General features: G+C 38.5%; 1 protein-coding gene across 5 annotated transcripts in view; it reads right to left on the reverse strand.

Moving 5' to 3' along the window:
• mffa (mitochondrial fission factor a) overlaps positions 1 to 16,438 on the reverse strand; it is a 35,993-nt gene that overhangs the window by 2,795 nt on the left and 16,760 nt on the right. For 2 of the 5 annotated variants that reach the window (XM_059994630.1, XM_059994636.1), the window contains exons 5-6: positions 13,180 to 13,350; positions 6,928 to 6,990 (exon numbers count right to left, since the gene is read on the reverse strand). The exons of 1 other annotated variant lie outside the window; for it this stretch is intronic. In XM_059994630.1, coding sequence (XP_059850613.1) covers positions 6,928 to 6,990; positions 13,180 to 13,350 — 234 coding nt within the window. The remainder of the gene's footprint in view (positions 1 to 6,927; positions 6,991 to 13,179; positions 13,351 to 16,438) is intronic. 2 more of the 5 variants (XM_059994646.1, XM_059994654.1) reach the window with 2 other exon arrangements.

The following is a 16,438-nucleotide window of genomic DNA, read 5'->3' on the forward strand; positions in this document are numbered from 1 at the left end:
TCTGTGGGTGAAGTTGTTTTATATCAAAACAGTTTCAATAACTATTTATCATTTATTCTGGATTTACTAGAAGGAATAGTGCACTTGTTGCCATTAATGGAATAAAAGGTGGAGAAATTAGTTCTCTTTAGTAAGACCCTAAGACCGAAAGACATAGGTGTACAATTAGGCCATCTGGCCCATCGAGTCTGCTCCACCATTCCATCATGGCTGATTTATTATTCCTCAACTCCATTGTCCTGCCTTCTCCCTATAACCTTTGACACCCTTTCTAATTAAGAATCTATTAATCTCCACTTTAAATATACTTAATGATGTCCACAGATTCACCACTCTCAGGCTAAAAAAATTCCACCTCAACTCTGTTCTAAATGATGTCCCTCTATTCTGAAACTGTGCCCTCTGGTCCTTGACTCACCGACTACAGGAAACATCCTCTCTACATCCACTCCATCTATGTTTTTCAATATTCCAATAAATTTCAATAAGATCACACTTCATTCTTCTAAACTCCAGCTGGTATAGGCCCAGAGCCATCAAACGCTCCTCAGACATTAACACTTTCATCCCCAGAATCATTCTCATGAACCTTGTCTGAACCCTCTCCAATGCCAACACACCTTTTCTTAGATAAGCGGCCCAAAACTGCACACTATACTCCAAGTGCTGTCTGACCAATGCCTTATAAAGCCTCAGCATTATGTCCTTGCTTTTATATTCTAGCCCTCTGTAAATGAATGCTAACATTGCATTTGCCTTCCTTACCACTGACTCAACCAGCAAATTAACCTTTAGAGAATCCTGCACAAGAACACCCAAGTTCCTTTGCATGTCTGATATTTGAATTTTCTACACATTTAGAAAATAGTCTATGCCTGCATTCCTTCTACCAAAGTGCATGACCATACATTATATTCCCTATATTCTACACTATATTCCATCTATCGATTCTTTACCCATTCTCCCGATCTATCTTAAGTGTTCCTGCTTACTCCCTGGTTTCTCAATACTACCTGCTCCTCCACCTATCTTTGTATTGTCTGCAAACTTGGCCACAAACCCATCAATTCCATCATCCAAATCAATGACATATAACGTAAAAAGAAACACTCCCAAAGTTGATCATGTGGGACACTACTGGTCACTGGCAGCTAACCAAAAATAGCCACCTTTATTCCCAATTTGTCTCATACAGTCAGCCAATCTCCTATCCAAGCTAGAATCATTCCTGTAATACCATGGGCTCTCATCTTGTTAAGCCTGTCAAAGGCCTTCTGAAAATCCAAGCAAACAACATCCATTGACTCTCCTTTGTGTATTGTGCTTGTTATTTACTCAAATAATCCCAACAGATTTGTCAGGCAAGATTTCTCCTTAAGGAAACCATGCTGACTTTGGCATATTTTATCATGTGCCTCCAAGTACCCCAAAACCTTAGCCTTAATAATGGACTACAACATCTTCCCAACCTGTGCAATAAGACAGGCAAGATTAACGATCTTATAGTCAGGGATCCTCTTGGAAAGAGTGATCATAGTATGATTGAATTTCGCATTCAGATGGAGGATGAAATAGTTAGATCTAAAACTAGTGTATTATGCTTGAACAAGGGAGACTACAATGGGATGAGCGAGGAGTTGGCTAATGTGGATTGGGAGCACAGGCTATTTGCTAGGACAGTTCAGGAACAGTGGAATACTTTCAAAGAGATTTTTCACAGTGCTCAACAGAAGTATATTCCAGTCAAAAGTAAGGACAGTAAGTGTGGGGAGATCCAGCCTTTGATAACTAAGGAAGTGAAAGACAGTATCAAATTAAAAGATCATGTGTACAAAGACGCCAAGAATAGTGGGAGTCTGGAGGATTGGGGAAACTTTAAAAAGCAGCAGAGAACTACTAAGCAAGAAATAAAGGGAAGATAGAATATGAAAGTAATTTAGCACAAAATATAAAAACAGATAGCAAAAGTTTTTATAAATATGTAAAGCGGAAGAGGGTGGCTAAAGTCAATGTAGGTCCCTTGGAAGACGAGAAGGGGAAATTAATATTGGGTGATAAGGAAATGGGTGATGAGGCATTGAATTTTGTGTCTGTCTTCATGGTGGAGGACAAGTCTAATATGCCAAAGAAGGATGTTATGGATGAAATGGGATGTGAAGACCTCGATAAAATCATTGTCACTAAAGAGATAGTGATGAGCAAACTAGAAGGCCTGAAGGTAGATAAATCCCCTGGTCCTGAATGGATGCATCCCAAGGTGCTGAAGGAATTGGCGGAGGTTATAGTAGACTCGTTGGTGATCATTTATCAAAACTATCTAGACTCTGGGCAGGTCCTGGTGGATGGAAGACAGCAAATGTCATGCCACTTTTTAAAAAAGGATGTAGGCAAAAGAAAGGCAACTATAGGCCAGATAGCTTAACATCTATAGTCGGGATAATGCTTGAAGCTGTCATTAAGGAAGAAATAGTGAAACATTTAGAAAGAAATGGTTCCATTAGACAGACGCAGCACGGATTCAGAAAGGGCAGACCCTGTTTGACAAACTTACTGGAGTTCTTCAAGGACATAATGAGTGCAGTGGATAGAGGGGAACAGATAGATGTTAAATACTTGGATTCCCAGAAGGCATTCGACAAGGTGCCGCACAAAAGGCTTATAAATAAGATACGGATGCAGGGTGTTAGAGGAAGTGCATTGACATGGATAGTGGATTGATTAACCAATAGAAGGCAGACAGTTGGTGTAAAGGGATGTTTCTCTGGTTGGCAGTCGGTGGTGAGTGGGGTGTTGCAGGGGTTGGTGCTGGGCCCGCAGCTGTTTACCATTTACATTGATGATTTGGAAGAGGGGTCTGAGTGTAGTACAGCAAAATTTGCTGATGACACTAAACTGAGTTGAAAAACAAATTGTACAGAGGATGTGGAGAGTCTGCAGAGGGATATAGATAGGTTAAGTGAGTGGGCCAAGGTCTGGCAGATGGAATACAACGTTGGTAAATGTGAGATCATCCACTTTGGAAGGAATAATAGAAGAGCAGCTTATTACTTAAATGGTGAAAGATTGCAGCATGCTGTTGTGCAGAGGGACTTGAGAGTGCTTGTTCATGAATCACAAAAAGTTGGCTTGCAGGTACAACAGGTTATTAAGAAGGCAAATGGAATGTTGGCCTTCATTGCTAGAGGGATTAAATTCAAGAGCAGGGAGGTCATGCTGCAACTGTACAGGGTACTGATGAGGCCGCACCTGGAGTACTGTGTGCAGTTCTGGTCTGCATACTTGAGGAAGGATATACTGGCTTTGAAGTCAGTGCAGAGAAGGTTCACCAGGTCGATTCCAGGGATGAAGGGGTTAACCTATGAGGAGAGATTGAGTCGCCTGGGACTATTCTCTCTGGAATTCAGAAGAATGAGAGGGGATCTTATAGTAACATACAAAATTTTGAAAAGGATAAATAAGAGAGAAGTAGGAAAGTTGTTTCCATTGGTAGATGAGACTAGAACTAGGGGAGAAGATTTAGGACGGAGATGAGGAGAAACTGTTTTTCCCCCCAGACAGTGGTGAATCTGTGGAATTCTCTGCCCAGGGAAGCAGTTGAGGCTTCTTCACAAAATATATTTAAGATACAGTTAGATAAGTTTTTACATTGTAAGGGAATTAAGGGTTATGGGGAAAAGGCAGGTAGATGGAACAGAGTTTATGGACAGATCAACCATGATCTTATTGAATGGCGGGGCAGGCTCGATAGGCCGGATGGCCTACTCCTGCTCCTATTTCTTATGTTCTTATGCAAAGATCATTGCCAGAGACTCAGCAATCTTCTCTCTTGCCTCCCGCAGCAGCCTGTGGTACTTCTCGTCTGGTCCCGGTGACTTATCCAACTTGATGCTTTCCAAAAGCTCCAGCAATCCTCTTCCTTAATATCTGCATGCTCAAGCTTTTCAGTCCACTGTAAGTCATCCCTACAATCACCAAGGTCCTTTTCCATAGTGAATACTGAAGCATAGTATTCATTAAGTACCTCTGCTATCTCCTCCAGTTCCATACATGCTTTTCCACTGTTACACTCGATTGGTCCTATTCTCTCAAGTCTTATCCTCTTGCTCTTCACATACTTGTAGAATACCTTGGGGTTTTCTTTACTTCTGTTCTCCAAGGTCAAGTCATGGCCCCTTCTGGCTCTCCTAATTTTATTCTCAAGTTCCTTCCTGCTGGCCTTGTAATCTTCTAGATCTCTGTCATTTTGAACCCTTCACAAGCTCTTTTTTTGTTCCTGACTGGATTTTCAACAGCGTTTGTACACCATGGATCTTGTACACCACGGTACACCTACTCCTGCTCCTATTTGTTATGTAACCACTGAAGTCAGACAAACTGACCTATAATTTTCTTTCTTTCTGCCTCCCTCCTTTCTTAAAGAGTGGAGGCAATTTTCCAGTTCTTCAAAACTATTCCAGAACCTAGTCAGGTATTTAAATACTTATCACTTGGCTAATAGATAATCACACGCTAATGTTGAAATATTACTGAATTATTTATATTCTGAACCTCAAACTGGCATAGAGGAATTCCCTTCAGCAAAGTAAGGCCAGAAAATAATTGGATTTTATCCTCACTTAGCAACTGGACTCAAAATGTAACTTTGAATTTGAGCTCAACAAGTTATGCACACCCAATCAGTAAACCCACTTACACAGTAAATTTCTTGTAAAACCCATTTTGAAGTATATTACATAAACCGTGACTAACCCACAGTTGACTCTTTTCTTTCTACAGTTGATCCACAATGAAGATTAATGCTCAATTTTTGCTTGTTTCTGCAACACTACTAAAGATTTTACTAATGGCTTACAAAGATAGTTACGTTTGTAAGGTATTAGTAAAACCTTTATTGGTGTTGCAGAAACTGCAACATGACATTCAAAACACCCAACCAGCTAAATGAGAACACGGTAACATTTTATTTGCATTTTACTAAAAACAAAAGCAAACAGCTTTATACATCATGCTTGCATACAATGCAGCCAAACCAAATTTCACCAAATGAGACATGTTCCAGACTATTAATAAAGTTGCTTAGTTCAAATTCTTAATTTTCTGCTCCCTTTCCCACTTCCCTATTTATGTTACTTAATTTCAAGTTGCTGACCATTGTTTAAACATTAGCATCAAATGATCATTTGAGGGCCATTGTAACCACCAAGCAAAACAGAAGATGAAACAACTCAATATGGGTGTGGTGTACAAAAGCAAAAACTGCCAATTTTCACTGCTCTCTACTTCACAGCTGCATCCCTTACTCTTCTCTTTCCTTTCTAGGGTTCACAATCTTTATCTTAGGGTATAGGTTAGTGACCAATTTCCACTACATGCTCAGAGACACCACATTGATCCTGATTACACATTCTCCCACTCATTTTTCTTGTAAGGATCGTGTCCATTCACTTAAGCAACACAAAGAGCTGGTGAAGAGTCTTAGCTCCAAACATCAACTGTTTACTTTCCTCCACAGATGCTGCCTGACTTGTTGAGTTCCTCCAGCATTTTGTATGTATTGCTCAAGTTTTCATCGTCTGATAAATGTCTTGCATCATTGTCCTTTCACTTAGTTTCTCTGGCTCCTCTGTTTCTTTTAACCATGACCTCTCCTCCACCAATTGACAGGACTCTCAACTCTACGTAATTCATTTCTCACACATCTTCTGTCATTCCACCCAAAGATAGAATTCCCTTTTCACCTTCCAGCCAAAATTCCTCATTCAATGGATCAGACTCTACAACTTCCACTATGTTCCCGAGAGAACCTGTCTCCAGCCATATTTTCCCTTCCTCTTTGATTGGTTCCAAATCAACTGATTCTTTCCACACTTCCCTGGGCCACTCTTTAATTTCAATCTACACCCAGTTCTTCTCACGCAGCACCTGCCTACTCTTTTACTTCACATTCAGATTTATTACTACTGACGTATGTCATGGAATTTATTGTTTTGTTATGCAAGATACAAGGTAATTTATGAATCCCTCCCATCATTCAGGTCCCTAAACATTTAACATGAATCTGTGATTCACTTGTACTTCTTCCATTTTACTGCACTACATTCAATGGACATGTTGGGAGTTTCCTCTGCAACACAGAAGGTAAATTGCACAGTCCGCAAGGATGATCCTGAATTTATGCTGTCTGTTATCCTTCAACTTTCATATCTTAGGGTCAAAAAGGGTCAAATTTGACAAAAGGCCTCTTGTACTGTAACAACAAAGCCCAACTCAAGCTCTAGGAGCAATATCTCACCATCTGGATATTCATGTTAGAGCCAATGTGACTCAGCACTGATTTCAACCATTTTAGGATTACCAGCCCAACCAGTTGCCACGCAAGGTTATCAACTAGTACAGGTAATCTAACCCAGTTTTTCCCTTTACACAGTTGGTGTCTAACCAAAGTATTTATTAATATTCTGCTTTGTTTCAGATTTCTAGCATTTGTTATTTTTTGTATCTTAGTTCTAGTACTTATTTTCCTGCACTCTCTTTTTCTCATACATCTTGCTCTATGTGCACCTCCACTAGTCAGATTAGTTGCAATTAACACTCAGTATCTGTTCTCTGTTGACACCAAATGCATCTGAGCTGACACAATCACAGGCAGTCTTTTATTCCTTCATCCCTTCCCGGTCTTCTACAATTTAGGACAAGCTATTTTTAAAAATGTTTTTCTACTTTTGATGGAAGGCCATTGATGTGACATTATCTGCTAACATCACAGATGCTGCCTGACCTGCTGCCTCTTCTCATTGTGGAATTAGAATCACTTATACATTTATTGTAAGCTCTAACAAGTTTCTAATGAGAAGTAGATTCCAACATAAAAAGGATGTAGGGCTAATAGTGAAGCCTGCGATAAAGGTCACAAATGGCTATATTTACCTGGAACTGTCAGGCAGAGGGTTAGATGAAGTAGCACAAGTTGACCCTCCACGAAGTACTGTTCTAGTTTCCAGGAAAAAAAAAGACAACAGGACAGATGAGAGCATTCAGGACGTAGAATGATTAAAAGCCCAGGAAAATGTATTTATAAAAGAAAAAAAAGTACAGACTTATTAAAAGATAGTGATGCCTGCTTAACATAAATACAGTTTAATAGAGCATTTAATGTAGCAAGAACATGAAGGCACTTTATTTTAGGAAAACAAAATCTTTGCTGTGTGACAAAGCTTTTACTGTAGACAGCAATAGTCTTAACAACAGCTCCAGAAGCCATCCACAATGCAACAATCCAATTCCCTGTGCCCTAATATTGGAATAATAGAATGACATACACTCAGTGACCACTTTATTAAGTACACTTGTACTTGATTGATAATGCAAATATTGAATCAGCCAATCATATGGCAGCAATTCATAAAAGCATGCAGACATGATCAATTTTTGTCTAGACCAAACATCAGAATGGGAAAGAAATGTGATCTAAGTAGCTTTAACCATGGAATGGTTGTTGGTTTGCGTATCTCTGAAACTGATCTCCTGGGATTTTCACACATAACAGCCTGTACAGTTTACAGAGAATGGTGCAAAAACAATAAAACATACAGTGAATGGCAGTTCTGTGGGCAAAAATGCTTTGTTAATGAGAAAGATCAGAGGAGAATGGCCAGACTAGTTCAAGCTGACAGAAAGGTGACTGTAGTTCAAATAACCACTTGGTACAACAGAGGTGTGCAGAATAACATCACTGAATGCACAACATATCAAACTTTGAAGTATATGGGCCACAGCATCAGAAGACCACAAAAATTAACTCAGTGGCCACTCAGTACATCTGTTACATGTTGAAAGTGTTTGTCTAAAGATTCCGGGCAAATCAACAGTTTCAGTAACTACAGTGGTTATTCATCACATGACAATGACACACAGCTATACAAAACAAAGCTTGGTTGGAGTCTCTATAGTGTATAGCTGTGTTTTCATAAAATAGATTGCAGTCACATTAATGTAGTATCAAATGCTCTATAAATGCATAATGCACAAGGCTAATCTTCAAAGAACGCTCTAGGATTGGTGGAGAGGGATGTGTGAGAGACTGAATAGAGTACACATTTAATACACTACATGAAGAACGAAATGATTCATTTGAAACAAACTATTTAAATACACTGGAAACAACTTCACCTTCACCACACAGTATATTGACCACAATTGTATCCTTATCCTATTCTGAAGGCTTGTGCAACTTTGCTCTTACAGGTTAATCTATTTACAGTATCTTTTTGCTTTACAAAGTGGCACATCTCTCTAGCTCACATAAGATAAAGTGGAGGTTGAAAGAAACAGGTTGATGAAACACAGGGATCTGCTTGTTCCAATCAAGTTCTAAGTGTACTTCATCATTTGGTTCTAGCTGAGAAAAAAATGTAAACTAAGTTTCATTCCTGCATATTTGGAATGTTAAACTCAGTTCAAATGTGTCATAATGTTCATGATGAAAATCTGTTAACATGATTTTCACATGCAAGAATTCTGCTGTGGACTGCTCTATTTGAGCTGAGTGTTGGTCAATCCATCTGAGTGCAGATTACAACATAGCAGTAAAGTACAAATCATCTGAAATGCGTAATTAATTAGTAAAGCTAATGGGTTATAAGAGTTACAACTATGCCAATGAACACAAGATTAATACAGGCAAATAAAAGTAAATGGAAGGCATGACAGACAGGTCCAAAATTCACTTTCATGAATTTCTTCATATTAATATCTATAGAAATAATGAACCAAATATAAACTGCAGAGTTTTAAACACTTATTGAGAAAGTGGAACCACGCAGCTCTCCAACACATAAAATTACACCAAAGACAATGCTCGAAAAATAAATTCTACTCAAAAAATAAACCAGCATGGATTTTATATCAGAGTTGAATATTTGATAAATTGAAAAGCAGTGGCACTGACTACAATTCCATCATCACAGCTGAGCACCCTCTCACTACTTTGCTGGATGGTATGAACAGTACAGTACTGTACTACATTCATGACTGTATTTATAACAACTATAAAGTTCATACACTGTATAAAACAGCATTTCTTATGGATTAGCATAGATCTTTGGCAACTGATAGAAAAGAAGATGGGCCAAATGATCAATTATGATCTTACTGAATGCTGAAGGAAGGGGTTGCATAGCATTTTCCCTATGCATGTAGGAAGGAGTACCCAAATATGATTTATTACAAAACTGTTATTGATAAATAGAATTTAGTAACTTTATATAATCACAAATAAGCACAAGTAAGATAAACTTTCAATATATTAAAGTAACAAGCATACACCATTATGCCTAACAAAATGGAAACAACAGGTCAGGTCTGCCCTCTAATATGGATGATTCAGGAATATTCCTGCCAGTGAGTATAAGGGTGCATCGTTAAGGGTTTAGTTTCTGTATTTTAGATTTGTTCAATATTTTGAATAAATTTAATTGCTATAAGCAGCTACATGTGGGAATTCAGCTGAGTAAAGTCAATGAAACCCTATTACAGGTATCTAAAGAAATTGATGGCCTGTAGATCATGAGTCTATCATGATATCACAGCTTTCTATGGTACTGCTTAGTGCAATGGTTGAAGAGATTATCCTGGTATTTCTGCCTTTGTCATCCTTTCAGCCTCTGCTCTGCTAAGGAGAGCAAGTGTTTTTTTTTATATACAATTCATTTTTCTTCATCGGGGCATTCTGGCAAGAGTAGTAATTATTGGCCATCCCTAATTCACTCACAGAAGTGCTAGCTTCTTGAACTACTGCTGCACCTTTGGGGAAGTGTATCCAAAATGCTGCTTGGCACGGAGTTCCAGGATTTAGACACACCAATAAAAGAGCGACAATATTTCTTTTTAATTTCAGATTTCCACCACGTGCAAATGTTCAATTCCCATTTTCAGTTCACGTTACTTGCCACTTACCACCCCATGCCTAAATTTTGTCTTGGTCTCATTGCCACTAAGCTCCGTGGATGCGTGGCTGCACAGAGACTGAAACGCTTCTGCGCACATAGCCTTTGTTGCTGCACTGCTGGAATTTTGAAAATATAATATATAATTATATATATATAGTATATTATATATAATTTTTAAAATATCAGACTCCTCAATACCCGAAGCCTGGACTGACACCTTGCCCCATTGTCTTGTTTATTATTTGTTGTAATGCCTGCACTGTTTTTGTGCACTTTATGTAGTCCTGTGTAGGTCTGTAGTCTAGTGTAGCTTCCTGTGTTGTTGTTTTTTTTTACATAGTTCAGTCTAGTTTTTGTACTGTGTCATGTAACACCATGGTCCTGAAAAACGTTGCCTCATTTTTACTATGTACTGTACCAGCAGTTATGGTCGAAATGACAATAAAAGTGACTTGACTTGATAATGTGCTGCGCAATTTTAAGATCATGTGAAAATTTCCCGCTCAGAGCAATGGTTAGTCTACGCAACTGTAAAAAAAAAGATAGGAATGTTGCTCTTTGCAGAGGCATGGATCAGTTCACATCTGCTGAGGAGTTGCGGCTAGAACTGAATAATCATCAGTTAACATCCCCACTTCTGACCTTACGATGGAAGGAAAGTCATTGATGAAGTGCCTGAAGATATCTGAGCCTTAGGGAATTCTTGCAGAGATGTTTTGGGCTGAGATTACTGATATCGAACAACTACTGTATAGCTATCTGTTTTTGTGCAAGGTATGATTCCAACCATTGGAGTGATTTCATCTTGATTTCCAGTACTTATTTTATGGAACTCCTCGATGCCTCACTCAGTCAAATTTGCCTTGATGTCAAGCGCAATTACTCTGACCTCTGGAATTCAGCTTTTAGGTCCATCGTTTGGACCAAGATTATGATGACTTCTGAAGTCAAGTGGTCTGACAAAACTCAAACAGGATGACATTGAAGAGGGTTTGGGAAAATGTGCCTTTACAGTACTGTGACAACATTTTCCATATTTTGCTGATGATTGTGAGTAGACTGATATGCGAGTCATTGGTCAGATTGAATTTTTCTTGCCTTTTTTGCGAAAAGATCACATGGATTCTTACCTCTACCTGTTAGGTAGATGCCAATGTTGTAATTCTACTTGAACAGCCTGGTCAGCCAGAAACTAGCTTTGGTATTCAATACTAAAGTTACAACATTATCCATAGATTATGTTGTATCTTGCAGCCTTTTCTAAATCAGTGGCTGTTATTTTCTTATGACTTATAACTTTCTCACAATCAGCCACAGCTAATTTTGGTATTGTTACAATTTTTATCTTTAAAGCCGGTACAGCTGAATCACAGCTCCAGTGACTGAGTCTGACCCTGACCTTGGGTGTCACTTCTGTGGAGTTACAGATAACATTCGTACTTCTGACCTTAAGATGGCAGAAAAGACACTGGTGAAGCAACTTAAGATAGTTGGGCTGAGAATAGTACCCTTAAGAATTCCTGTGGCAATTTCTTAGGGTCAAGATGAGTGACCTTCAACTCTTGGAAATGTTTTTCTATTGATTGCCATTGATTTATTTTATTGGGAGAATCAGGGTGGAATTGATGGACACACAAGAGCCAGACAGCAAATATGATTGATGGGACTGCTCCCAGAACCAGCAAAGACTCATTAGATTTAAAAGCCTTATTCTATGTTATGAGAAAATTATAGCTCACCGATACATTTTACAGAAGCAAGAATTATTCTATTAATATATTTTGATTCAGCCAATATAAATAGACATTCCTGAGAACAACTAACATACTAGTGTTTGGATAGCCTTTTTTCACAAGTAGGTCAAGTACCATTATGGCAAGCTTTTGACTAGCAAAATAAGGAAACGGATGGCACGAAAATTGGAGGATAAAAAAAACCCACTTCCATACTAGTGATTTTCAGTGTTGTAAAGAAAACTTAGATTTCTAAGAATCACACTAGCCAGATTGAATTGCACTGAAGAAAAGCCCAGATACAGCTATGTTAGATTCACTAAGTCTACAGTTAATGATTAACTTACCAGAGGTGGTCCCTGGAGAGAGAAAAAAATATCAAACTACTAGTTAATTCCATCCTCCTCTGGAGCATTACTTTTATGATGCTATCTTAATCTAAATTAGTATAATTCATGTATGAGGCACAATTAGAAATTGTTAGTAAACAGGAGTTGAAGGGAGGAACAAGAACCTAAGTATAACTTTGCAATCATGTATGCTATATTGTGTACATTAGGACTGTGCAGAAGTCTTAGGCAGCCTAGATATTTTTATATGGTTTCAAATGGTATAGCCTCCAGAATGCCCTAATCTCAACATCATCGAGGTTGTGTGGAATTACCTGGAGGCAAGAAGCAGAGCGAGACAGACAAGCTCTGCAGAAGAAATGTACCTGGCTGCTTGGAACAACTGACCATCTGATTTTCTTATCAAAACAGTATGGCAGTATACCTAAGAAAATTGATGCAGTTTTAAAGGCGAAGGGTAGTCACACCAAATATTGATTTAGTTTTTACTGCTCTGTAATTTTTTTGATATTTAGAAACCTTTCATTTCATCATGTTTGAATGCATCGTCACTTTACAGAATTTTCTTTATGTGCCTAAGACTTTTGCATAGTTGTATAAATGTACATGTGTATATACATACACAAACACACATACACACACTAAAACTTTACTGAGCTTTACTATAGAGTGAAAAACACTGTAATCTTGACAGACTGACTTTAACTTAGCTCGGGGTGCCCAAGTGATTGGCAAATAATCAATCTTCGATAAGCTATGATTGAAAAACAATAGTTGTAACAATAGGACTGTAGGTTAAGTTGACAATATTGAGACTGAGACTGCGATAATCAATATCTGAATGGTTAATGAATGCAAAAGAAATTTCACATATTAAGATGGAATCCATTTTTTCCCCAGCTCCCATGTTCTAAGTCATTCTACCAACTGACAACAAGAGCCCGTAGTACAGGGAAAATGATGAAACAAATAGATACATTGCTATCAATTAATTAAAAGTGAATTTTGGACTCACTTTTTAAATATCAACATGGTTTCAGACATAAACAATTGTTTCTAAATGCATACATCATGGAAAGGAAAGCCTGTGGAAAGCAAATAGTAACCTCAACTGTATCACACCACAACACAAGTCCAACAGCCAATCACCTTCTGCGATTTTCATCTAGCATGTCCATGACTTGCTGGTAGGCCCTACGGGTGGTAGAGTGGATTACTGACAAAATGCCATGAGGAGAGTATGCGTTTGGTCCATCTTCAGAGGAGATGAGTGGAGGATAAAGACGAGGCTGAGGTTGAGGTTGGGGGGCTGGTGTCACACTGTTCACATGTACACAACAGAGCAAGAGAAAAACATGGAAATCAGATTTAGACAGAACTACAAATATCAGAAAAGCTTCACGAATGATACTGAAGTGTACTTGTAGCTTACTTCCAAACACTTAATACTGTTTACATTTAATGCAAGCTTAAACTTTAGATGGAATTTTATGATTTACTTTGACTGTTTTAAATAAATACTTTCAAAATATCAGCAAATTTTGGATCACTATTTTCTTCAGCAAACACTGAAATTGAAAGCAGGCAAAAATGGGCATTGCCAAGAGAATCCCCACAGAGCATATTTCATTCATAATGCTAATACTATATAAGAATTAACTCCCATTTTCCCCTCCCACAGGCTCCATCTACTACTTGCATTTTTAAGGAACTATTCAGAAATCAGAACTATAAACAGTCAATCAATAGACACATTTCAATCCACTCAATCAAATCAATATCTACTTTAATTTAGAAGCAGTATCAGAGATCCTCTTGCCTTGCACAACTGGCATTGCTTTATTTTAAATGAGAAATATTTAAAATAATTTAAATGAACATATATAATGCTAACCTGCCCATAAATAACAATAGTGTAACTTTAAAAATTAAATCTACACATGATATCAGTTAGTTAGCTCCCCTTGTTACGTTTGGAGTCAATGAATTAAAAAAAAATTATCCTCTGGATTTTAGATGCAGTACTGAATGTTAAATTATGATTTGACATTAGAAAAGTTTGATTTTACAAGATTACAACAGTTTAGGAGCAGTATGGTTAATCAGTACAAGTTACTATTACAGTAAGCTAGTTCTGAACTGTAATCAACTTATGTGCCTGCCAACTGACAATTTTTCACCTTTTAAGTGGAGAATTAAAAGCTAGTATGTACAGAAGCAGAAATATGTGGACAACAGATACCTGAATATAAAGCACAGCTGAAATTAAACAGAAGCATCACATTCTGGGCACTTAACCCTGGAGGCTTTTTGTTGTTAGGCAGAATAATGTAAATTGAAAACCAAATGGAAGAATACTAAGGTGGCAAAAACAAAGTTAGAAGAGGCAGTTAAGTATCTAATACTGCAGCTCATTCTGGTTCAATAGTAATCAAAGGAGAATCCCACTTTGCTAATCATTGAAACACACACAAAATGCTGGAGGAACTCAGCAGGCCAGGCAGCATCTATGGAAAAATGCACAGTCAACATTTTGGGATGAAATCCTTCAGTAGGACTGGAGAAAAAAAAGGGCTGAGTAGTAGATTTGAAAGATGGGAGGAGGGGAGAGAGAAATACGAGGCAATAAGTAAAACTTGCAGGGGGAGGGATGCAGCAAAGAGCTAGGAAATTGATTGGTGAAAGAGACAAAAGGCCATGGAAGAAAGGAAAAGGGGGTGGGGGAGAAGAACACCAGAGGGAAGTGATGGGTAGGCAAGCAGATAAGGTGAGGGAGGCAAAAGGGGATGGGAAGTGGTAAAAGGTGAGGCATGACTGGAAGTTTGAGAAATGGATGTTCATGCCATCAGGTTGGAGGCTACCCAAACGGAATACAAGGTGTTGTTCCTCCGACCTAAGTGTGGCCTTATCACAACAGTGTAGAAGGCCATGAATGGACATACAGGGAAGTGGAATTAAAATGGTGGCCACTGGGAGATCCCACTTGTTCTGGCAGATGGAGTGTAGATGCTGGCGAAGCGGTCTCCCAATCTGTGTCGGGTCTTACTGATACACAGAAGCATCGAATACTGTATATGACCCCAACAGTCTCACAGGTGAAGTATCACCTCATCTAGAAGGAATGTTTGGGGCCCTGAATGGTAGTGAGGAAGGAGGTGTAGGGGCAGATGTAGCACTTGTTCTGAATGCAAGGATAAGTGCCAGGAGGGAGATCAGTGGGGAAGGACAAATGGACAAGAAGGTCGCGTAGGGAGCGATCCCTGCGGAAAGCAGTAAGTGGTTGGGGGGGGGATAGGAAGGAAAGATACATTTCTTGGTGGGATCCAGTTGGAGGTGGCAGAAGTTTTGGAGAATTATGTGCTGGACACAGAGGCTGGTGGGGTGGTAGGTGAGAAAAAGAGAAACCCTATCCCCGGTTGGGTGGAGGGAGGATGGGATGTGAAATGGAAGAAATGCAGTTGAAAAAGTTGCCCAGGGTCTTTAAGAACCAAATTTTACTCTCAATTTTCTCTTTGGAATATCAAAGCTATGAAATTCTTTGTTCTATAAATAAACAATTTCTTACCCCCTCCCCCCCAAACATTTGGTCTTAGAATTTTGGAATGCTTTAGAAACCTAAATGATGCAGTATGTGGATGAAATTGAGATGAAAAAAAAACCTCAATAATTTTAAATTGTCAATGCATCTTGCCTATTTCTGGCCTTTCAGATTTAATAACAGTGGTATTTTTTGGGAATGAATTTAATTGTATGATGAATGATGAGGAAAGATCAGAGTTCAGAATGTCAAGCTGCCTATTTTCCAGGTGTGTTCTACAAATGGAAAGATAAGGCCGATATAAACTTATTTCAGAAACACTCAAAATAAATAGAGAATTGTTTCTCCCATTTATAAAATTCTTTGGCTTCAGTTTATTTATTAGTCTACAATCACTAATCAGTACAACTTTAAACATTAGTAAGTTGCCAATGTCGCCATATACAATTGGAGAGGACCATGAGCAAAATAAAAATTCCCCAATCCCCATCTGCAAATGTGATAAATTATACCAAAACCATTAAAAATAGCTGGTTTGAAATTTGTAGCAAAATCTTAAACGCAATTAAGATTTTACTACAAATAAGAAGAAACTTCTCACCATCCCACAAATATCTTTTGAGCAGGTGAAATAAACTCAGTAGTTATCCGGTTAATGAAATCATTGGACGTACGTCAATGCGACTATGCTTAGCATTGACATGATTTTATTTAGAGATACAGCATGGTAACTGGCCGCTCCAGCCCAATGACTCTGTGCCACCCAATTACACCTGTGTGACTAACTAACCTACTAACCCTTTGGAATTTGGGAGGGAACCAGAGCACCTGAAGGAACCCCACACAGTCGTGGTGAGAACGTAGAAATTC

This window comes from Hypanus sabinus, chromosome 2 (genome assembly GCF_030144855.1).
Source record: "Hypanus sabinus isolate sHypSab1 chromosome 2, sHypSab1.hap1, whole genome shotgun sequence".
NCBI lineage: Eukaryota > Metazoa > Chordata > Chondrichthyes > Myliobatiformes > Dasyatidae > Hypanus > Hypanus sabinus.